This window comes from Nicotiana tabacum, chromosome 16 (assembly GCF_000715075.1).
Source record: "Nicotiana tabacum cultivar K326 chromosome 16, ASM71507v2, whole genome shotgun sequence".
NCBI classification, from domain to species: Eukaryota; Viridiplantae; Streptophyta; class Magnoliopsida; order Solanales; family Solanaceae; genus Nicotiana; species Nicotiana tabacum.
In genome coordinates this window covers 153,547,026-153,571,264 of record NC_134095.1, presented here as the reverse complement: position 1 = coordinate 153,571,264, position 24,239 = coordinate 153,547,026, and the positions used below count along the sequence as shown (strand labels likewise).

Here is a 24,239-nt window from a genome sequence, read left to right as displayed (position 1 = left end):
ATCATAAGGGGAGGTTAATCCAGCAGGAAGTCACCTATGATTGGGAGCCAAAATACTGCACAAAATGTCTGAAAATTGGACATGATTGTGCAGAGATTAAAACAGTACAACTCCAAAGAGTGGTGCAGTAGAGGAAGATCATAAAAAAATAAGCAAGTATGGCTCAGAACTGACAGACAACATGATAATGTGAAGAAGGCTGAAGTACAGCAGGAAGCAGCAGTGATTAATCAACAGAGTGAACCAGATCCAATAAACAATGATGCTCAGAGAAAGGAAGAGGGGTGGATAACTGTCCTAGGAAAATTAGCAGCAAGGGCAGCTAAAGCTAAACAAGCTGAGGATCAGGAGATATTAGGAAGCAATGGATTCCAAAGCCTAGCAATAAATCAAGCATATGATGAGCCAGGTACAAGTACAATGCAAGAGAGGAGTTCAGAGGTGCAGGGGCTGTATCACCACCCATACTTTATACCTGTATGAGTGTGATAACTTGGAATGTGAGGGGACTGAATAAGACTTATAAGCAAAAGGAGATAAAAAAATTTATAAAAGGGAATAATAAAGCAATAATAACATTAGTAGAGCATAGAGTAAAAAATCAAAAAGATAATGCAGTGATAAAGAATCTAGCACCTAGTTGGGAATGGATTTCCAACTCAAGTATAAACCATAAAAGCAGAATCTGGCTCATGTGGGATCCTAGGATATACACTTTTGAGCCAGTGGAAATAGAGGAGCAACTGATACATGGTCAAGTCAGAGTTATTGCAAAAGCTGTTATGTTTGGTTTTTCAGCAATATATGGATTACATACTGTTAAAGACAGGGTGAAGCTATGGGACAAGATGAGGTAAATCCACAACATACAACAAGGACCTTGGCTAGCTATGGGAGACTATAATGCTGTTGTACATCCACAAGATAGACTATGTGGTACAGAGGTCCAAGATATGGAAACAAAAGATTTTAAGGAGTATATGAGGGATACATGAATGAATGAGCTACAGTATGTGGGGAGGAACTACACCTGGACTAATAATCATACCTATAGCAGAATTGACAGGGGACTTGTAAATACTACTTGGATGATGACAATGCCAAATGTGAAAGTTCAGGTGCTGGAACCAATGGTATCTTATCACTCACCACTGAAGCTAAAAATCTGTTAGTCACAAGGAAAGAAGAATAGGCCTTTCAAGTTCTTTAACTGTATTGCTGACCACCCTCAGTTCATGCAACACATTGAAGAAGCTTGGAAGGATAGGAGCACAAATGGTAGAATGCAGACAGTATGGAACAATCTTAAAGGGGTAAAAGAAGCTATCAAGAGCCTAAATACTCAGCATTACAAAGGGGTCGATGGAAAGATCAAAGAGATAAGGAGGGAGCTGCAGGGAATACAAGAGGAAATGAGCTCAAAGCTGCAGAATAAGGAGCTAATTGACAAAGAAAAAGAACTGAAGGGTGAATTAGAAAAATGGGGAAAGATAGAAGAAAGCATATATAGGCAAAAGTCAAGAATGCAATGGTTGAAGTTGGGATATTCTAATTCAGCCTACTTCTATGCACAAATGAAGAACATGAATCACTTGAATGGAATCCAAAGCTTAACAAATGAGGTGGGAACTCAGCTCATGATGAAGGAAGATATAGAAGCAGAGATACTAGGATACTATAAAAAATTGCTTGGATCAAGAGCTGACAGCATACCATCCATCAATCCAAATACCATGAAGCAGGGAACAACATTAAATAGAGACCAACAGGTTCAGCTAATAAAGTCAGTCTCCAAGGAGGAAGTATGGGAAGCCATGAAGGGTATCAGTGACCTTAAAGCACATGGTTATGATGGGTTTAATGCCTTATTTTTCAAGAAGACTTGACAGATTGTAGGTGAGGATATAACAATGGCAGTATTGGAATTCTTTGAAACAGCACATATGCATAAACCTATCAACTGCACAACAATAACTTTAGTGCCTAAAGTCAGAAACCCTATGAGTATTAAAGAATATAGGCCTATCTCATGTTGCACAGTTCTATACAAAGTGATCTCCAAGGTTATAACCAGGAAATTGCAGGAAGTTATGGAGGACTTAGTAGAAAACACACAATCAGCTTTTGTGCCTGGAAGAGTGATAGTTGATAACATAATTCTAAGCCATGAATTAGTGAAAGTCTATGGAAGAAGAAGAGTATCACCCAGATGTATGATGAAACTAGATATGCAGAAAGCTTATGACTCAATTGAATGGCCATTCATGGAGCAAGTTCTAAATGCATTGGCTTTTCCTGACAAATTTGTGAAATGGGTTATGACATGCATGGAGACTGTGACTTATACTGTGATGATAAATGGAAACCTGACAAAACCATTTGAGGCCAAGAAGGGGTTAAGGCAAGGAGACCCTATGTCTCCATTTTTGTTTGTGCTGGCAATGGAGTACTTAACAAGAAGCCTCAAAACACTAAACCAGATACCAGATTTCAACTACCATCCTAAGTGTGTAAAGATGAAAATCTTGCAGCTTGGATTTGCTGATGACCTTTTATTGTTTTGCAGGGGTGATATAGGCTTAATAAAGCTCTTGTTCCAATGCTTCATGGAGTTCTCAAATGCTTCTGGCCTGATGATCAATAAACACAAGAGTTCCATCTTTTTTGGTGGAGTATCACAAGCTGATCAGGAGGAAATCCTAGAGTTTCTAGGAATTCAAAAGGGTAAGCTGCCAGTAAGGTACCTAGGTGCCCCACTAAGTTCAAAAAGAGTATCCATAGCCCAGTGCCAACCTCTAATCGACAAGATAATGGGAAGAATAGAGTCATGGACTGCAAAATTTCTATATTATGCTGGCAGAGTCCAATTGATAAAAAGTGTGTTGTTCTCTATACAGACATACTAGGCACAAGTTTTTGTGTTGCCTAAAAAGATTACAAAGTTAATTGAAGCAATGTGTAGAAGTTTTTTGTGGACTGGCGAAGGAAGTATATCGAAGAAGGCTCTACTGGCATGGGAGAAAGTCTGCTTGCCTAAATCTGCAGGAGGCTTCAACATTATGAATATAGCTGTGTGGAACAAGGCTGCCATCTGTAAGCAATTCTGGAATTTGTGCAAGGAGAAAAAGAAACTGTGGATCCAGTGGATACATAGCTACTATATCAAAGGAAGACACATATGGGATGTTCAACTAAAACAAGCATCGTGGATAGTGAATAAGATTTTAAAATCAAAGGAGATATTCATGAATGCAGGACTCAACTATGAAGACATCATGAATATGCAAAGTTGCTCAATCAAAAACATATATCACAAGTTGCGTGGAAGATTTGAAAAAGTTAGTTGGAGAAGGATAGTCTGCCATAATACAGGATGCCCACGATGGACATTTATTCTAACTGTGGCAGCTCATGGAAAGCTATACACAAAGGATAGATTGCAGAAGTGAGGATTGCAGGTGGATCAGAAGTGTGTATTGTGCAACCAAGCCAATGAAACTATACAACACTTGTTTTTTGAATGCACATATGCGAAAGCATTGTGGAGCGCGCTGTTAACATGGCAAGGAATTAGAAGACCTGTAGCTGGTTGGGATGAGGAACTATGATGGGCTGAAAAGAAGACTAAAAGAAATACAGCTGCTGCAGAGTTGTATAAAATGGCAATAGCAGCAACAGTATACCATGTATGGAAAGAAAGGAATACTAGAATTTTTCAAGCAAAGGTGACAGGTTGGGAAGCAATGAGTAAGAAGATCATTCAAGCGATACATTGTCGAAGTACAAAACATACAGCGGGGATACTACATAGACTAGATTGGTACCCAGTGTAATAGTTAGATATAAGTGTATATAACTGCATATGGGGAGGGGGTGAAGTATAGGAAAGAAGGTTATCTTGTAAGGTTTTTTTGACTTACTTGTAAATATTTTCCCTGGTAATACAAAGTTTAATTACCAAAAAAAAATGAATCAAACATAGTTATACTAACTAAAAAACATAGACTAAATTCAATCCTAAATTACCATATCTAATCTTGGAAATATTGCTAGGATTAAATAATGTATTTTTCTTGATGTGTGTTATAGGGTACAACAACAACAACTACCCAGTAGAATCCTACTAGTGGGGTCTGGGGAGGGTAGAACGTACGCAGACCTTGCCACTACCCCGAAGGGATAGAGAGGCTATTTCCGGGAGACCCTCGGCTCAGAGACAATATATCCGTAACCACAACAGAAACCAGAAAAATAGTATCAGCATCGTAAAATACAACATATAAATGAAAAGGCCAAAATGTGAAAGATGACAACAACAACAACAACAACAACGACAACAACAAAAAAGAAAAAAGAAAAATTGTGAAACACAACAAAAACCACTAGCAGTCCTAGGCAAAACACTATCAGACTAGCTGGCGCAACGAGGAGAAACGCTTGACTACCCCCTAACCTACAACCCTAATGCTCGACCTCCATACATTCCTATCAAAGGCCATGTCCTCGGAAATTTGAAGCTGCGTCATGTCCTGCCTGATCACCTCGCCCCAATACTTCTTAGGTCGCCCTATACTTCTTCTTGTAATTGCCAGAGCCAAACGATCACACCTCCTAACCAGAGTATCTAGGCTCCTCCTCCTTACGTGCCCGAACCACCTAAGTCTCGTTTCCCGCATCTTGTCATCTACGGGAACCACGCCCACCCTCTCCCGAATATCCTCATTCCTAATCTTATCCATCCGAGTGTGCCCGCAAATCCATCTCAACATCCTCATTTATGCTACTTTCATCTTCTGGATATGTGAAATCTTGACTGGCCAACACTCAGCCCCATACAACATGGCCAGTCTAACCACCGCTCTGTAGAACTTACCTTTGAGTTTCGGTGGTACCTTCTTGTCACACAGGACTCCAGATGCTAACCTCCATTTCATTCACCCCACCCCGATACAGTGCGTGACATCCCCGCCTCCCTGGATAATAGACCCTAGGTACTTGAAACTCTCTCTCTTAGGGATGACTTGTGAGTCAAGCCTCACTTCCACATCCGCTTCCCCCGGCACGTCGCTGAACTTACACTCCAAATATTCTGTCTTGGTCCCACTCAACTTGAAATCTTTAGACTCCAAGGCTTGCTTCCATTCCTCCAGTCTCTCGTTAACGTCACCTCGCGTCTCATCAATCAGAACTATATTACCAGCGAACAACATACACCAAGGCACCTCCCCTTGAATATGGTGTGTCAGTGCGTCTATCGCCAGCGCAAATAAGAATGGGTTGAGCGCAGATTCTTGGTGTAACCCCATAACCACCGGAAAAGGCTCTGAGTCACCTCCCACTGTCCTAACCGAGTTTTAGCTCCATCATACATATCTTTTATCGCCCTAATATAAGCTACCCGTACACTTTTCACCTATAGGCATCTCCAAAGAACGTCCCTAGGGACCTTGTCATACGCGTTCTCTAGGTCAATAAACACATTGTGCAAATCCCTCTTCTCTTTTCTTCTATGCGTTTTAGCGTAAGAGACTCAAATTCTTTTCCCTTTGTGCCACTTTTGACATTTCAGTGATCCCGAAATTAAGCCTCAATTTCAAATAGAGGTGTTTAACGGCGGGCTGGGATGGGCTGAACAAAAAAAACCAACCCGTTCGTTAACGGATCGGGTTGGTTAGCGGGATGGGATAGCGGGCTGATAGCAGGTTGGGAATTTGTGGGTTTTTGTGGGCCCGTCCGGGTTCGGGCTTAACGGGCTCGGGCAGGCTGTGCTAATATTTTTTTTAACTAAATTTTGTTAGCAACGGTACACAAATTAACAAAAAAATTTAAAAAAAATAAAGATTTTAACCTGTTAACGGGCTGAACCGGGCTGCAGCCCGTTAACGGGTTAGCGGGATTAGCGGGTTCCGGTGCACCGATATCCAAAATGTGTTCGTCTAAAACTCGTTCCCCGTCCAACTCGTCCTAACCCGTCCTATATGCTACAGTGTCGGGCTGAACCGGACCGAATCGGGATAAAAACGGGCCAGCCCGGCCCGATTAACTGGTTTAATTTCAAGCAAGCGAATATCGGTTAAATGAAGCTTTACTCATAATATCATTGTAGTTAAGCTCATCTCACCGATATTATTAAAAAGAAAAACATACCAGAAATTTTCTATATTTCAACTAGCGTAGCTTGTATATAATTAAATTTCTGACCGGATTAAAAGGCTATTAAAAACACAATAGACGTACAAACGTCTATTCCCAACTAATTGACATAAATTATAACAACAAAATAATAGCAAAATTTACACGGATTAGCTATAGTGCTCTTCTCAATTTGGATTCCATCAATCATAGCTGAGTTGATGTATTATATATAAGAAAGTGTGTATTCACACACGCAGACAGAGAGACAAAAATACCCTGTTTATTTAATTATTATGCATTAAAAAATCCCTATACATATAAAAAAAACAGACAAAAAGAAAGAAAAAAAAACAAATTTGTAGGGACAGTAGAATCAATTTATTCATGTATTTGCTGCCATAAAGTATAGAAAACTGAACTCGTGATGTTGCTAAGAATCATAACGCGTAGCCTTTAGGAAGGTTGGGTGTATTAGATAAGAAACTAGTTAAAGAAAAAAATGGTGTGTATTAGATACACTTTAGAAAGGTTGGATGTGTAAAGTAATATTCGTTCCTAGAAAGTGTGTAACAGAGATTTGGGTCATAGTTCGGGGGTAACTTATGTATTTTGCCTTTTATCTTTATGCTTTGAACTGCTCCCCCATACCACCCCACCCCCAAACATCCACGTACTACCTAAAGGGCAATGATTGTATCAATAGAGGTGGATCCAAAATTTAGAATTGGCCGAGAATAAATAACAACAACAATCGTATAATCCAAAAGTGGGGAAAATGACGGGGGCATCAATATCGAATAAAAATTTGAGTAGATTCTGGAGTGGGAGTCGAACCTAGGCAGCGTGCTAAAAGTCAAGTTTGCCTCCCCAAATAGATTAATGCAACTACCTAAGCTTTGAGTCTTAGAGTTTCAATCAAAATATATACATGATATTTCAAATATATATATTTTTTCAAAATTATCGGAGACCGGTGACCAACCTACCCTGAGGGGTAGGTCCGCCTCTGATTGTATGTGAATATATGGTTAAACTATACACAATAGCCGTCAAAAAAAATTACACTATCAAATCACCTAAAAACAAAATAATCTTAAACATATAAGAAGTAATGACATGCTTACTGATATGTGCAATATAGCAAAAACAATTTTTTCGGGGAGAAATTCAAAAATAGCCAGATTTACAAGTGGTCATTCAAAAATAGCCGCAGTTTCAAAGGTAATCGAAATTTAGCCACTTTTCATGTAAAGATAAATCTGAACGAAAAAATGTTCAAAATCCGGAAAAATACTCCAGCATAATATACTGGAGTTCCAGTATAATATACTGGTCCAGCATAATATACTGGAGTTTGGAGCACTGGTACTCCAGTCTCCAGTATATTATACTGGAGCCAGCAAAATATACCGGTCCAGCATAATATGCTGGAAGTTCATACACAGGTACACTGAACTTCAGTATATTATGCTGGACCGGTCTCTGTTGCAGCAAAATAGTGGCTATTTTTCATTGACTTGATAAACGCTGGCTATTTTTGAATGACCAGTCCGAAAACTGACTAGAGCGTGCTATTTTAACTTTTTTTCGCATATATAAACTTTTGAATCGTATTGAGATTTTTTATTTTATTCTTTTAAAAAAGAAGCTTTTAGTGTAGTAGCAAAGGTGAATTTCAAATACTACATGTGGCATTCTTGCATTTTTATGAATTTCCTTGTTAGAATTTCTAGCTTGGCTACTGGAACAAGTTACCTGTTACAACAAATTAAGATATTTCGATAGTGTAAAAATTCTGTATGCTGTAATTTAAATTCGTATATATAGAGGGGGGGGGGGGTTGGGGTTGGGGTTGGAGTATATAAATTCTATCACATGTAACCAATAGTTTGTGAGAGGCTATTTGTATCTGTCAATTATTAAATTCAAAGCACTGTATATTTTTCACTTGTCTTGGTTTCATTCAGTGCAAAGTTAGCCATGCCATTACAAGGTCTCTGTGATCTGCAAATCCATGTAAATGGTCAACACACATTCTTTCTACACCAGGTAAAAACAACCAATCTTTTTACTCTCCATTTTTCATTCTCAACCAATTAAGTTTGTAGCGAAGTCAAGAAATTTAATAAGGCGTTCAAATTTTTAACACCTTGTACCGGTAGGCTATGCAAAAATGTTCAAAGTCTATTTTTTTCAGCGTAATACCAGTATACTGTTTTAGAGAAAGATGTTCAGTTGGTCATCCTTGATCACACATAGCTCCGCCCCTGAATTAACTAATTTACTAAACAATTTTTTTTTTCCTGCAGAAAGTCATTTCAAGATTCTCAGGAAAGTTGAAGAAAATAATCAAACAAGAAAAGAAGAAAACACAGATAAAGAATTCAGGAATAGAGATTCTTGATTTTCCAGGTGGAGCAGAAGGCTTTGAATTAATTTCAAGATTCTGTTACAACAATGGCAACATTAAAATCACTGCCTCAAATGTGTGCTTACTCCACTGCTGTGCAAATTTTCTTGAAATGACAGAAAACTTATCAACTTTCAATCTGTTGAATCAAACAGAAAACTTTTTTGAAGGGTTATTTTACTGGTCATGGCATGATATTATAACATCACTTAAGAGCTGTGAATATTTCTTGAATTATGCAGATTCTTGTGGTTTAATTCAGAAACTTATGACTTCACTTCTAGCCAAGATTGCTCAGAATTCAGATATTAATAATCTTTTTGGTTTATCAACTTCATCAGCTTCCTCTTCTTCATCTTCTGACCAAACGAAGCCAAGTTCAATATCAACAAACAAAGTTTGGTGGTTTGAGGAAATGACCATTTTGTCCCCAAAAATAATAGAGCATTTTTTGAGGACTTTAGGAGCTTTTGGAAGTGAAAATAACAGTTTACTTCTCACAAGATTTCTGCTTTATTACTTAAAAACAGCAGCCCAATATTGCAAAAGTCACGATATGATTTCAAGAATTGAGTACAGTTGCTTAGCTGATACAGCAGTTAAAGGTGTGATTTTGATGGGGAAAACAGCATTTTCTTGTAGAAATCTTTTTTGGGTATTAAGAATTGTTTGTGTATTTGGGATTAGTAAAGAATGTAGGGGTAATTTGGAGAAATTGATAGGTGGGAATCTTGATCAAGCAACACTAGATGATATTCTTGTTTGTGGACATAATGGAGGTGTTTATGATGTGAATCTTGTGTTGAGATTGATTAGAGTTTTTGTTCATATTAATGACAAAGTTTGTGTACAAAAGTTGAAAAAAGTTGGAAGATTGATAGATAAGTATTTGAGAGAAATTGCTCCAGACCAAAGTCTTAAAATATCAAAGTTTCTTGGCATAGCAGAGAGTTTACCAGATTATGCAAGGGATTGTTTTGATGGGGTCTATAGAGCCATTGACATCTATCTTGAGGTAATTATTTCTCGTTCCGTCTCAATTTATGTGATATACTTTCTTTATTAGTGCTCTCTTGGTATCAAATTATTTGTCGTGTTTCGTTTTTACACATCCATTAAGAAGCATTAGTTAGAAGGGATTTTAGACTATTTTACCCTTGTTCATGTCTAAAGATATGATCTCTCTTTATTGAATATTTATTCTATTTATGTGCTATCTCCTTTTTCAAGACAATTATTATTAAGGGTAAAATTAAAAAAATACTCCTTCCGTCTCAAATTATGTGTCTTGTTTCTTTTTTACAAGCCTCTTAAGAAAATATTAAATAGGAGAGGTTTTTGATCGTTTTACCCTTATTTATGTCTTGAACTTCTAAAATGACAAATAATTTGATATAATTATTTTTAGAAACTACGACATATGATTTGAGATGGAGGGAATATAATTTATTTTATCTTGAACTTCTAAAATGACAAATAATTTGAGACAACTATTTTTAGAAATTACGACAGATAATTTGAGACAGAGGGAGTACGTTAAAAAACTTTCCTTTCCTAATTTAGAAACAATTTATCTTTAGAATTTCTACTTTACCACACAAATATCTATTGTTTGTTTTAGACGACAAGTTTCAAAAGTCTTCCTTTCTTTCTTAAACTCGAGTCCAAATCAAACATCGCCACATAAAGTGGGATGGAGGGAGGTCACGGGTTCGTGCCGTGAAAACAACCTTTTGCAGAAATGTAAGGTAAAATTACATACAATAGACCCTTATAGTCCGGTTCTTCCGCATTCCCCGTACATAGCGAGAACTTAGTGCACCGAACTGCCTTGTTTTTCTTTTTTCCCCTTCTTATCCATGAAATAATAACTGCTACTGATTCACTGGTCAATAGTAGTTTAAGATAAAAAGTTTTTAAGGTTTGGACAAAAAGCTAAAAGATATAGGATAAGACAAGAACATGTCTTCCCAATAAGGCAATACTTTTCACTTTTGCATTTTTTGTTATGGTGAATGGTGTGTCTTTGTGGAAATTTTTTGAATCTTTTTGGGAAAACCCCACAAATGTGCAGAAAATTTCACTTACTAGTTGCTCCACATGTAATAAATGCAAGATATTGTTTTTTCCATTTTTTTCAACAGATAAATATGTTCTAGTAAAATTTTAGCTATAGCTAGATGAGTAGTACATTTTACTATGGTGATATACTGATATGCATAACATGCTGTGGGGCCTTCTAATCATACTTGTGGATTTATCTGTTATTGCCTTACTGTGAACTGCAGATTTAATATAGTTGTCATGATATGAACACAATGCAAAATATTCTTCTCTTTTCTTTTTTTTTTCTTTGTTGGAAGGTACAAGGCTTTTAGCATATGACAAAAATAGCTCATAATTCATTGAGAGATCGTTTGGTTGGGAAATAAGTTATCTCAGGATTAATTATTTCGGGACTAGTTATCCCGAAATTATTATCCCACTCTAAGGGCTCGTTTGGTACAAGGGATAAGGGATTATTAATCCCGGAATTAAATTTGAGATAAGTTTATCCCAATTTTGGTTGAGATAAAATCGTGGTATAACTAATCGCGGGATTAATTATCCCGGGATTGTAGTATTTTTTATCTGCATGGAAGGGTGGGATAGCTAATCCCGTGATAATATATCATGGGATAACTTATTTCTCACTCAAACGACCCCTAAGGAATAAAAATAACTCTACCACTCCGGAATAACTAATTCTGTAATTAGTTATACCGCGATTTTATTCCAACCAAACGTGAGATAAACTCATTTAAATTTATATATTATAAATAATTATCCTTTTATCCCTTATACCAAACCAGCTCTGGGCCATCTATGTAAGATTGTAAGCATTCATGAGAAGACTTAAATGTAAAGCATTTGAATTTAACATTGCATTTGAATTTTGGACTTGAAAGGAAAAGTAGTAGGGTCATTATAAAAGTTTGTCATGGGAACTTGTGAACTCATTAATTCATGAGTACTTTTATGTAAACCAATCAGTGATTTGCATGGGACCCTTAAAATAGTTGCTGCTCTAACAGCAGCATCTTTCTTGGACAGTCTTGAGTTAAGTCATTGTAAGATTTGTACTAGAAACTGTTTTAGGTAGTTATAATTGATTTTCCTTTGTTATTGTGTTCTTTCTATTTCTTATTGCCTTTGTCCTTTTATGTGCTGAATCCTTTCTATAAATAACTCTTTCATTCTAAAGAAATTTCCTCCACCTAACATGATTGAGGTGCCATTTGTTAATAATGTAGTCCTCCCATTTCATTTTGTATTGTGGTGTTTTAATTGAGTATAGAGTTTTAAAAAAGAAAGACTTCTGACACATACACTATTAGAACTTGTGATCTTAAACCACTAAAGATAAAATGCGAAATTTAAACTTTAAGAAGAGTGTCATTCTTTCTTTTAAAGTAAGGGTGTCTAACGGGTGAGCCGGGCTGGGTAGGGAAAATTTTGAACCATACGAGTTTGGAACCAGGCCGGTTACGTGTTAGGGGTTACCAGGCTTAACGGGTCCGGGTTCATCTGGGTAAAAAATGAACCGTAAGGGTTACGGGTCCAAGGGGCCGGGCCGGGTTAGTTTTTTTTTTATATATATATTTTTTTTGTGTTTTGTATAACTATTATAATCATATTAATATAAAGTAAAAATATAAAGAATATAATAAAGATGTAAAAAAAAATTGCACTTGTAAATTGCAAGTGCTACATTTATTTCAAAATTCAAACTTACAAATTGAAAGGTTACATTTAATAACAAGTAAATTAACGAAAAAGAGTAAATTCAAAGGTTTTGCATTGCATTAGACTCTAAAACCTCAAAAAAAAAAAATTGAAATCTAGCCTTTAAACCGGGCGGGGCCGGTTAACCGGTTCTACAAGGATTTTGGTTGACCGGGTTTGACCGATCCGGTTAACCGCTATGATTTAAGTAAACGGACCAATCCCTACCCCTTTAACCCAGCCCCCTTGTACCGGGCCGGGCCGGTTCCGGTTTTAACCGGTCTGGGTAGGGATGGAAACGGGCTGACCCGGCCCGTTAGACACCCATACTTTAAAGAGACCAAAAAGGAAAGAAAAAAAAAAGAGCAGTCCGGTGCACAAGACATCCCGCATTCATATAGGATCCGGGAAAGGGCCGCACCCCAAGGGGTGTGATGTAGACAGCCTACCCTAATGCAAGTATTAGTGCCTGCTTCCACGGCTCGAACCCATGACCTATAGGTCACACAGAGAAAACTTTACCGTTGCTCCAAGACTCCCCTCTTAAAAAGGAAAGAGCGTCATATAAAATAAAACAAAAAGAATAGTGTTTCTGCAATCATTCTTCTTTTCATTTTGCCTTGTATATTATGTTTCTTGCATCTAAGATGGTACATATGGTGTAAATTGATTGCAGTCTCATCCAACCCTTTCATTAGAGGAAAGATCAAGACTGTGCAGATGTCTCAACTATGAGAAACTAAGCCTTGAAGCATGCAAAGACTTGGCAAAAAATCCAAGAATATCACCAAGAATTGCTGTCCAAGCACTTGCTTCTCAGAATTCTTCAAGTATCCCAACAACAAACAACAACTTTGTTAAGGAAACAAAAGTCAGTAATAGCCAAATGGTTTTGTACAAGAAAAACAAGAGTGACAGTTCTAGTTCAAGTGATCAACATAGCTTGCCAGAACAGGAGCATGAATATATGAGGCTAAACTTACAAAAAATGCAGTGGAGAGTAGTGGAGTTGGAAAAAATTTGCAAAGATATGAAAGGCCAAATGTCTAAAATGGTGAAATCTGGGGTAATGGTTCCTCCTGCTCATACTAGAGCTTTGCCTAGGCTTTGTAGAAGTCAGGACTTCTGAAAAACACTAAGCAAAGATATTGATAATTCACAAGTGGAATTCATCCATTCCTAGTTTTCTATTGTAAAAGAATGAAGTACTAATTTCTTCCTAGATTTTTTGCCTGTAAAGTTGTCCTTGCCAATGTAAAGGTACTCACTTTGAAGAAGTGTTTCATGGCTTAAATTCTTTCTCCTCAGAGTTATTTTCGCCCTGTTTCCACTAAAAAAAGCTTGATAAATGACAATGAAGCATATGCAAGGCCGACAGACTACTCGACAACATTCAGAAAATTGCATCTATTTGGGGAATTGATCAAGATTTTGCGAGATAATTCGTTAACAAACTCATTAATGTAGACTGATCTTTCGAACACTTGCTTTGCTATGTAGCAAATGCTACAATATTGGAAATTAATGAGGTCCCCTCCAAAACGGTAAACAACTGAAATCTGGATTAAATTTTGCAGAAACCTCAATTGAATTTGGTCTCTTTCGGAAAGGAATGAATCCATTTCCTACCAAATTAACATTAAAAACTTGGATCATTGCTACCACTAAATCTGGCTTTGCAATTTATTCAGAAGAAAAAAAAAGCAACATATTGCCATGTAGGCTGCTCAGAGCAACAGATTTTTGAGAGAAAGCTGTAGCAAGTAACAAGCGATTTAATTTAAAATGTCAACTAAATTCTGAATCTAAGAAGGGTCAGATATTTACCTGCAAGTGATCAATGATGAATACAACAGCAACAATAGGGTACAGGAAAGGAAGCTAACATTTTATCTGCACAGTGAACCAATGATGAATGAAACATAGAGGAGCACTGAAAAATATGACAGGGCGTCCCCTGTATAGCCCTATCATACAGAGAGATTTAACAAAAATGAATATTTGGCTATACATGTGGAAAATAAGCGGCACTGCACTACAGGGTATCGGAGCCACCTTGTTATCCTCAAGATGATCTCTTTCTAGGGTGGGGTGTTTCTTTTACAATCTTATACCAGCAACAATTAAGGATTTTGTCAAACTATGAACCTCTCTCTCTCTCTCTCTCTCTCTCTCTCTCTCTCTCTCTCTCTCTCTCAGCACAAACATGTACCGGTAATTAGGTTACAGGAAAAAAAATGTTACATCTTTAAACTTGAGCAGAGTACAGAGGGGCTCGCTCCTACAGTATAATCCACATGGAAATTGGTCGTGATAATCTATCAGCTACTATTCTGAACTGTCTGTGACTGGCATCTCTCATCTGCTTCCTGGGAAGGACCGATCTTACGCAGAGACCGGTACTGCAACCGGACATTTTCTCCACTGTCAATAATCTTAAGCAAATACCTGCAGGAATTGAGAAGATCATTTTAGGGATCCCTAAACAAGGAGAACTTTTCAAGCATGACCAATGCATCTGTCTAAAAGTATTATTGTCGCAGATATCCAGCAAACCAGCCAAGGAACAAAACAGTTGTTTAACATATCATTGTGGCACCAAATAGTTGTTTAAAACATACTGCAAGGGAAATGGTATTAATCTCGTATGACACGAGAGGAATGAGAAAATTTGCAGGAACTAAATATCACTAGCAACTGAAATGTTTTAATGTATTAATCTCTTATGACAGCAAAGAAATGAGAGAATTTGCAAGAACTACACCATCACTAGCAACTGAAATACGACTCTTCAAAAAAAAAGTAACATCATTTTTTCAATATAATGCAACAACATGACAAGCTAATCGCTTTTATCTCAATTACTTGATAGATATAGAACAGACTAAGAGGTCGAGAAGTCTTCAGATAACACACATGCTTTCATGAAGAAAGATTCATTTTGTCACATTGGACTAAAAGCTCCTAAAAACTTGATTTTATTGAAAATTTTAGATGATAATTGTCACTTGAATATTTCAATTTGACATACCAATACACACTTTTCCTGCAATAAGGTATATCTATTTCTTATTTTATTATAGATATGTGAGTTACAAAATTGAATGACAGGATATGTCTGTAAACTTAAGTGGTTAACCATGAAACAAACATGGACCTTGAGTCCTTGATAGACTTACAATGATTCACAGATTACAACTAGCAAAATATATCCATAATGTCCATCATATTTATTCTAATGCAAGACACCATAAACTACAATTGGGACTTCCTTGCAGACCCAAAGACTACTTAAATGATGTCAAAATAATAGCTTAAGTTTTGAGCTGTCAAATTGGTTACTTCCTCTAAATAGGATGGCTCTTGCAGCAATATCACTTAGATTTCAGTAATTTAAGCTAAAACGCTGCACTGGATATTCCATGCAACAAGTGTAATGATCTAAATTGACATTCAAACTGCAGTAGGTACGCAAAATATTAAGGAAATGCCCCGGTAGCTAACCAGCCATTAAGACACTGTGACGTGATTACAGCTTCCTTTCCAACAAATTTATCTGGTGTCCTCCTATTTCCCTGCACAGTTTAGCATTCTCATTGCTGTAATTCGATGAATTCTTTCCTATAGCTTTGAAGAATTTAAAATGCAGAGTCACAAAGATCTCACCCTTATAACAACTTTCTCATTCACCGAGTATGGATACTGAACACCTTTATGGGGTCCATTTTCAGAAGGAACCTCTCCATTTTCCTGGAAGGTTTGAAGTAGTGAGGATTTTCTACAAATCATTAAGAAATTCAAATGTGAAACACTTATAGGTAAATGAAGCAAGAAATTTGAGATTTGCCCGAGACATCTCCATGCGGTACTCCAATGCATTAAGTTCAGCTTGCTAATGTGAAATATGATTTTATCTAACTATATGTTACACAGAGATGATAGATAGCAATTCAAATGACAAATTTCCAACCTCACAGGATCATTAATTATCAGAGATTCAATAATACTTTCAATCCACCTCCCTAAGGGGGAGCTCCGAAGATATGGGCAGTGTTGTGCCGGTGTTTCAGATTCCTAACCATTCCAGCACTAGCTTAACTGGGGAAAAGCATCCCCCTTCCCCAACAAAGGGGAACGCTACTCAAGGAACCTCCCAAGAATACGAGAACGACCTATCCTTAAGTTAGGTATGTGACATCTCTTATGAAGAAGTCAATTGTCGAAGAATATTATAATAGGTAAAAGCAACAGACATAGTAGGACTGGTGTCTAACCTAGAAAAACAGATTCGTGAGCAACAGTGTCCTAGTAGTTCAGCAGATTATTCAACTAATTGTGTGTCTTCTGTGGTTTCCCTTATTACCTAATCTAGAACAGAATTTAACTATGGATGAAGATCAATACCATTAATTCCAAACTTTTTTCTATGCCAGAAAAGGATTGCAAAAACTGCATTAGACTTGCTTTCTCAAAATCACCTATGAAATCTGTCAAAATCTACCAAAAATAAGTCCGTCAACTAAGTTTCTTTCTTTTCTTTTCTTTTCTATGAAAACTCCTTCAACAAAGTTTTGACTTTACCATTAAAAGAAAAAGATATAGATGAGAAAAGTACATATAGAGGAACGTGATGTCATTATACTATTTTCCAGGTACATATTCTACATCATCATTTTCGCTTGGTGATTTCAAAATACATAATCTTGCGTGCACTTGAGACGGAAAATTATCCAAAAATCGACTAGGATATATTAGTTGTGATGTCATTGCATAAAACCAGATTAAGATAGTTCCTTTTACCAAAAAGCTGAAGACAATGAGTTCTAATTAGCAGTTTGGATGGAAAAAGCTGCAGCAAAATGGGAAGATCAAAGCTTACCCTGTTGTCTCCCACTTCTTTTCGGCGCTTTCTAAGAGCTGCATTGTGGAAGAGTCTTCGATCATCCTCATGCTTCACCGCCGCAGCCGCAGCTCTTAGTACTAAAGATGAAATCCATATTGTAAATCAGATTGCAGAATCAATAAGAATAATCATCATAAATTTAATAAGAGTTTCCAGAATGGTAGAGTGCATAAGAAAATACAAATTAAAATAACAAGCCCGAAGGGAAAAAGATAGCGGGTAATAAATGAACATGAGCTCACCAAGGTTGGGAATTAAGGAACCACGCTCAATTTCCGCATTGCAGAGGGTACATCTTGCCTGCCATGAAGAGATGAATGTGATCATTCATCCAAGCAAGTGAAGACAACAGCATGAAACCAAAAAAGGAAAATGATTTCAAGCAAGAGTGGCTTTGTAATTAAGCAATTATGCCATTTCATAATCTCCACCTTCTAAGGAGAACAGAAAAATAGCTAGCTAAAACGAAGACAAAAATCATGCCAACTCCTACCATATCAATAACCCTTTTCAGCATTAGACCACCAAACGAATGTCCACATGAAACAAACATAGCATCTTCAAGGAATGCGCCACTGCAATGTTTCACATTGTAACAGCAAAGTTATCATATTTGGCAGATGAAATAAACAATATTCAATTTAACCATTCATATGTTAATATAGGTAATGAACAGAGCAAGAAGAAGAAAGATAAAAGCTGGTGAAACAAACAAACAAGACACTACAACTATCAAGTTCAATTAATGAGGCCTACAAACTTTCTAGATCAAAAATTGATTGGAGAAGTTTATATTAACATGCTTAGTCCAACAGGAGCACACAGTGGTCATGCACTAGGTAACTAGTTTAAGAGCCAAAGAAGAGTAGGTAATGTAGCTTTTCTAGAGAACAAGATACTCCTACCTTTCCATAGGAAAACACAGATTCATGTTCCAAATTATTTATCTACTTCTTGTCCTTATTCAGGTTAAGTCTCAGTATAACAATTGTGGTGTGCAACAATGAGAATCAAATATGTGAAATTTGGGGATACAGGAATTGACATATTCTTTTTATGATCGAGTTCCTCAGGGCCTCATCATGAGTGAAGCCACTAAAAATTTGCGAAAATAGCACTAAGATCATCTGAAGGCTTTTTGCAACATCTCACAACTAGTATGAGATATGTGTAGCCTGTAACCCTCAGTTCTGCACATTCTGCAACATGTAATAGCTCTAGCAATATACATGTTTTAAAAATAAAGCTTCACAATTGAAGATGCACCTTTCAATTGTTTCTAAAATTTTACCAAAAGCATCATTTTGCTTTACTTAATATCCCTCTATTTTCAGATGGCAGAAGGAACTCACAAGTCACAACAGCTCAACAAATGGTGGTAGAGGTTTTCACTTATCTGCTTACTGTTTTTCCGTTCTTGGGGGTAATGGGTGTGAGCTGCAAGTAACTTGGACTTTGTTATACCTCTTTATTAACTCCACATGATCTAGAGTAACAAAGGTATCTGTAAATATTTCAACCATAAAATACTTTTCTATTGAACTAGCTCAGCTCCATAGAGTCGTGCATGTTTGTTCAATAGCTCATAGCTCCTGTAACCAAATCGCTTTTGTTATAAGAATACCATTTATAGAGGGCATTCCAACTCTTCAGATCATCTTAGTGGTTCTGTTTGCAAGTATAAGGCATCTACGCGGTAATGTTATGTCTCTGTTAGGTTTACAGATGTCTAGCATTTTTTTCCTTCAAACATCCCCTATCCCTCTCTAGCCAGACTGTCCATATGATGCATGGAGGAATTGTCTTCCATATATTTCTTTTGTAAAATATAGATGTTCACAAAATTTGACAAGGGAGACTCTGTAATTAGCATGACAGAGATTATGGATTTCTTTAAGGGCAGAGATTATGGACTTGTTAGACTCTAATTTTTAGTGGAGAATAAGTCCTGATATTGTACTATCTACAGTACCCTCCTGGTACTGTTTATTACTAAAATGACTTTATCACATAAAAAACAAAAATAGTTATCTAGCATTATTTTCTTCCTTTTTATTTTTATTTTTTTGATAATGTTGTCTAGCGTTATTTTTTGAATATTTTTGAAGAAATATAAACTTGAAAACTTCTGTTTAACCTTTAGTCAAACTAGGAAACTTTAGTAGACTAGAGAAGTGTTTGTTGAACTTCTTGCTATAAATGGAAGCAAAGGATGTCCATTTACTATGTTAAAAATTTGAGACTGAGCAAGTATAAGATTTTTTATTTACTCAAACAGTAAATATGCTGCTATATCTAACCAGAAAAGAAGGGGAAAAGTCCACAAGACAAAATAAAACTTACGATAAAGGATCCGAAAGAACACTTCTGAGTGATGGTTCCTTATTTAGATTGTCTCGAGTGACCTGCTGATCCAGACAAAGAATGAGATGTCTTCTTATGTTGTATGCAGATCAAGATATCCATTGTCCAATTCATGTGGTATGCAATGACCGTAAAGAATATCTAACATCAAGTGCTTTTATTTGCATCACAAGGAAAAAAATCACTTTTTTATGCAATTAAACACATGTTATGTACGGTACGGAAGAGTATATCCAACTGAAGCTTCATCCATATCAAAAGAGAAGGTTATCCCAGGCCTAGTATGTAAAGAAATAGACAAATTTAGAACTTATGAATTGATATTTCCTTTTTTAAGATTGTCTCGAGCCACATGTTTCTCTTGACCTCGAATGAGATGTCTTCTCTTCTCCTAGAATGAGATGTCTCTTCATGTTGAACTCAAATGAAGATATTCATCCTCCAGTTCATGTGGAATTGATCAGCAAACAAAGACTTCCAATCTTCCAGTGATTTATACCCATCACAAAATATATTTCAAATTTTCATCCGATTATTATCCAAGGAAGAATATTCGTCCAAATAAAGCTACATATGTAGCATGAGAGACTTTTTGGTATACTTCTTGTATACGGGAGTTTTCTCCCTTTTGATTTATACACTTTACCTTATCAAAAAAAAAAAAAAAAAAAAGTGTCCCCATGCCCAGCATGCATAAGGAGAGAGACGTTGAAAGAGAAAAAAGTGAGTTGGGAGACAAAAGCCCCCTAGAAAGTGTCATGTTTTTGCTGAGTGACTACACATGAAGCATGCTTAATACTAGAGGCTCATGTGTAATGAAGCTGTGAAGACAACTGTTTTTAAACTTCTTTGGGATGTACTGAGTAGCACTGTAAAAGAAACTTTTTGAGGATGGACTGGTTACAACATCATGAATGGGATGAACGAGCAGTGGATTATCATTCTTGTGGTATGCTTGGTGCTAGGGAGAGAAAGAACCAGCGGTGCTTTCAAAGGAAAGCCACACTTACAGTTGCTGAAAAAGTCCCATAATGTTCTAGCTCTCTGCTGGTGTAAATTAATAGATGCAGACGATGAACATAGTTTCATTGATGTCAGTAGTCAATTACAGGGAGAAAAATGATTGTTTAAGGGTGTTTTGCACTGACCAACACCATCTTATTGCTGGCTTTTGCCATGTTAAAGAGATATTTTGTGCACTGATCGGGAAAAAAAAAGTTGATAAGAAAAAAAGGAAGAGATTTTGATTATGAGGCACTCGCATCTATATTGATTTTTTTTTTACATTTAAAGCTTCATGCGGATGTAAATCCATAGCTTACTTCAAGTCCATCTAAATTGAAATTTACTCAGCACAAAACCAAAACAGACCCCACAGCATTAAAACTTAGCAGAAAAAGGCTTTTTGCTGTGCCATTAACTTCAAGAAAAACAATTTGATCATATGTAAAGAAATACTACTTACATAAGCATTATCAGTATTGCTAAGCATGTCTTCCTCGGCAGAAAGGTCATCCATAAACTGGCTTACAGAAATTGGCACGTAGCTCTGAGGAATAACATGACCAGCAGCTGCAATCGGAGAACAATCCAGTATCGCATTGCTCTGAGGTATAAGCCTAAACGCCAGTGATGTCCTACAAGATGTAGCTGTACAGCTCAGTAATTGAGTAAAACAGAAAATTCCCCTAGCAACAACTTAAAATCTCTACAACCAATGTCACTACCTTCCACCACAAGCAGTGCCCACATAGTTATCAGCTGCACCCCTGTATAAAGCTGCAGGACGAAGGCCGGCGGTAGCATGGCTGAGAGCCTTACCAGTAAGCAATAGTAAATCCCCAGGACTCAAGCCACTATCTGCTAGATACCAACGACCATTTGGATCACAAACCTAGGGATAAAGAAGAAACAAACAAGGAAAATGATTGATGGCACAAAGAATCCAGAAAAGAAGTGTTTTATAACGAGGAGTCAGAAAAGAAGTCATAATGTATTAGTTGGAAGCTATGCACAATCCAAAACTCAAACTAAAGATCTGGAATTAACAGGAATACCTGAAGACCAGAAGCATCAGATGAAATTAGTGTCAACAGCCCCTTCTCTACTTCACCATTTGTGACTTGCTTCCCTCCACCAATAGCTCCCTTCCCATTTTGAGAGGTGGTACTGGAGAAGGTTGCAACAAGAACGGACGAAGAGGCCTCATTAATGGGCAACGGATTATCATCAAGCAAGTGATCGAAAACACTGCAGAGCACGACGTGTTTGGTCAGAATCACATTTTAGACATAAAGAGGATTTGAATGATATGATAAAGCCTAAACAAAGTTCCTTACTCGCTTCGCAAACGAAGGTGCCTTGCGATTGCACTTAAAGAAGCACGAGCTGCCCTTCCCATGCAACGGAAAACTTCAGTCATGCATGGGGGAGAAGAGTCCATGTCTTCTAAAGGCCTAACACGTAAGAAGCTGATTATCAAATCTTTAATCCCATAAGGAAAAGCTTCTAACATCTAACCTTAAATTTGAGGAGAAGTTTGAGACTAACAAAATCAAACTAGACAGTCTTAGAAATAGCAAGAAAGTACTCAAATTCAAATAGAGGAAACCTTTAAATCGTTGAGTTCAGCATAGGGGAACTGCTGAACTGTGTCGCAAGCTAACAGTCCATGGGTTTAGGTACTTTCTATCGTTTCGAGCAAGTAAAAATGGATATATTTTCTACAGTTTTCACTACATTGGTTTTTAGATACATCATGGAGATCTCTCCTCGATATTCATATTCTTCCAACATTGTACTGACGGGGTATATAATTTAAACACAATTAAGAAGAATTACATTTGCTTCTAGTCTTTACCTTCCTGCCCTGTATATATAAACCCCACGACCACTCTTGCTACCAGTGCCGGCCCCACCATTCTGAGCTACCGCCCTCGTCTTAAAAAAATACCTGACTGACTCCAGCCCACACCGTAGGACCGCCGTGCCTTCACTGCCGAGCTCAATCACGGCCGCGTTATGCCGCATAAGCGATCCTGAGAGGGCCTCCACGGCCCGCAAATAAGGCCCAACCGGAGCTCCATCGTAAGGTGCAATATCGGAGAGCTTAACACGGGCCAAAGGCGGCAGCCCAAGTTCTACCCCAGGCGGCCCAATTACATGGTCCCGACCTAAAGAAAGTGGTGAAGGTGAAGGAAATTGAGTAGTAGCAGTGTTGGGGGATCTAAGAGTGGGTGGAGGAGTGGGATTGATTGGGTGTGGTGAGGGTGCAGTGGACTGATGGTGATGGTGATGGTGATGCTGATGCATCATGATCATAACCATCGATCATTTCCGTATGTGCAGAAGCACTGTGTGTGTGTGTGAGAGAGAGAGAGTTGAATTAGGGTTCATGTAGTTGGAAAGATGAATTTCGTAGCTGGAGAACTCTGGAAATGGGAAATTGTTGAGATTTGTTAAAGGAAAATTTGAGAGGTTTTTGGCTGCAGAAAACTTGAAATGGCTGACAGTGGTAAACAAGACGAAACTGTTCCTCTTTTGAGTTCTTTTTCCTTTCTTTTTTCCGCCTAATATTTAGTACCCGCATGCTATAAGTGGGCGTTTGGACATAACAATCCTAAAATTTGAAATTTAGATTTGTGTTTGGACATTAATATAATTTTAGGTTATTTTTGAAGTTTTGTGATTAATTTGAGCGAGAATTTTAAAAAACAATTTTTTGGAATTTTTTAAATTTTTAAAAATTTCCAAAACGCATATTCAAGTAAAAATTAGAATTATTATGAACAAACGCTGATTTAAAAAAAAGTGAATTTTTTTTGAAAAAAGGGAAAAATTCTTATGTCCAAACGGGCTCTAAGAGTCCGTTTGGCTATAAAAAATTTCACTTTTTTTTGAATTTTTTTTACTTTTTTCGAAATTATTGTTTGACCATAAATTTGCAATTTTCACTTGAAGATGAATTTTGGAATTTCTCGAAAATTTGAAAAACTCCAAAAAGTTATTTTTCAAAATTTTCACTCAGATCACTCATAAAAATTAAAAAACAACCCAAAATTATATTTATGTCCAAACACAACTCTTATTTTCAAATGTTATTTCCAGTTGAAAAAAAATTCACTTTTTCAGAATTTTACAATTCTTATGTCCAAACGCCCACTAAATCTGAATTCAGGCTGAAAAGTCCCACAGATTGAGAATAGAGATTTTTTCTTTCCTATACCATATATGAAACCTTATTACAAAAAATGTGCATAGTTTCTAACTTACCCGCTCTGTCCACATTTTTTCTACAGTTATTATACCAATTATTAAATACTAATTAATAGTACCTGAATATTCCTAATTCGTCGTGCTAAAATTGAGAAACAGAATATTCTAAAAAGATTTGGCGTAAATCAGATCAAATCATATTCTTCCAGATATTCCTATTTAGGCGCGCTACAATTATGGAAGTAAATATTCTTCTAGATATTTTTCACCATTGATAGCCATTAAAAAGCTTGAAAACTTTGAATTCAAAATTGGGTTTTCAAAAATCATTATTTGTTTGGATTGAGTGTTGTTGAAAATAATCGGAAATATGATTTGGAGTTTATATCTCAATTTTGAGGGGTTTTGGTGAAGATTAGACTTGGTTTTGACTGCATTTCAGATTGA

At 36.9% G+C, this 24,239-nt stretch overlaps 2 protein-coding genes across 4 annotated transcripts; one reads left to right on the top strand and one right to left on the bottom strand.

The window, feature by feature from the left end:
* Nucleotides 1-8,016: 8,016 nt before the first annotated feature.
* LOC107823537 (BTB/POZ domain-containing protein At3g19850-like) lies at nt 8,017-13,604 on the top strand. Its single transcript, XM_016650214.2, has 3 exons — nt 8,017-8,184; nt 8,445-9,560; nt 12,987-13,604. Exons 1-3 carry the CDS (start codon nt 8,116-8,118, stop codon nt 13,437-13,439), a joined length of 1,638 nt encoding a protein of 545 aa, XP_016505700.2. The 5' UTR covers nt 8,017-8,115; the 3' UTR covers nt 13,440-13,604.
* A 635-nt stretch (nt 13,605-14,239) lies between these two features.
* On the bottom strand, nt 14,240-23,151 carry LOC107823536 (uncharacterized). Of its 3 annotated transcripts, none has more exons than XR_012700368.1 (12): nt 22,438-23,147; nt 21,917-22,033; nt 21,635-21,827; nt 21,305-21,471; nt 21,043-21,214; nt 19,557-19,621; nt 17,707-17,788; nt 17,456-17,513; nt 17,190-17,290; nt 15,977-16,088; nt 15,815-15,885; nt 14,240-14,758 (listed from the first exon to the last, which is right to left on the bottom strand). XR_012700368.1 is itself a non-coding variant. In XM_016650213.2 (12 exons), exons 1-12 carry the CDS (start codon nt 22,902-22,904, stop codon nt 14,632-14,634), a joined length of 1,701 nt encoding a protein of 566 aa, XP_016505699.1. In that variant the 5' UTR covers nt 22,905-23,151; the 3' UTR covers nt 14,240-14,631. The 3 variants fall into 3 exon arrangements, 2 of the variants coding, with proteins under 2 accessions (XP_016505699.1, XP_016505698.1); XM_016650213.2 differs by having other exon boundaries at nt 15,977-16,060; nt 19,557-19,618; nt 22,438-23,151; XM_016650212.2 differs by having other exon boundaries at nt 15,977-16,060.
* Between the last annotated feature and the right edge of the window lie 1,088 nt (nt 23,152-24,239).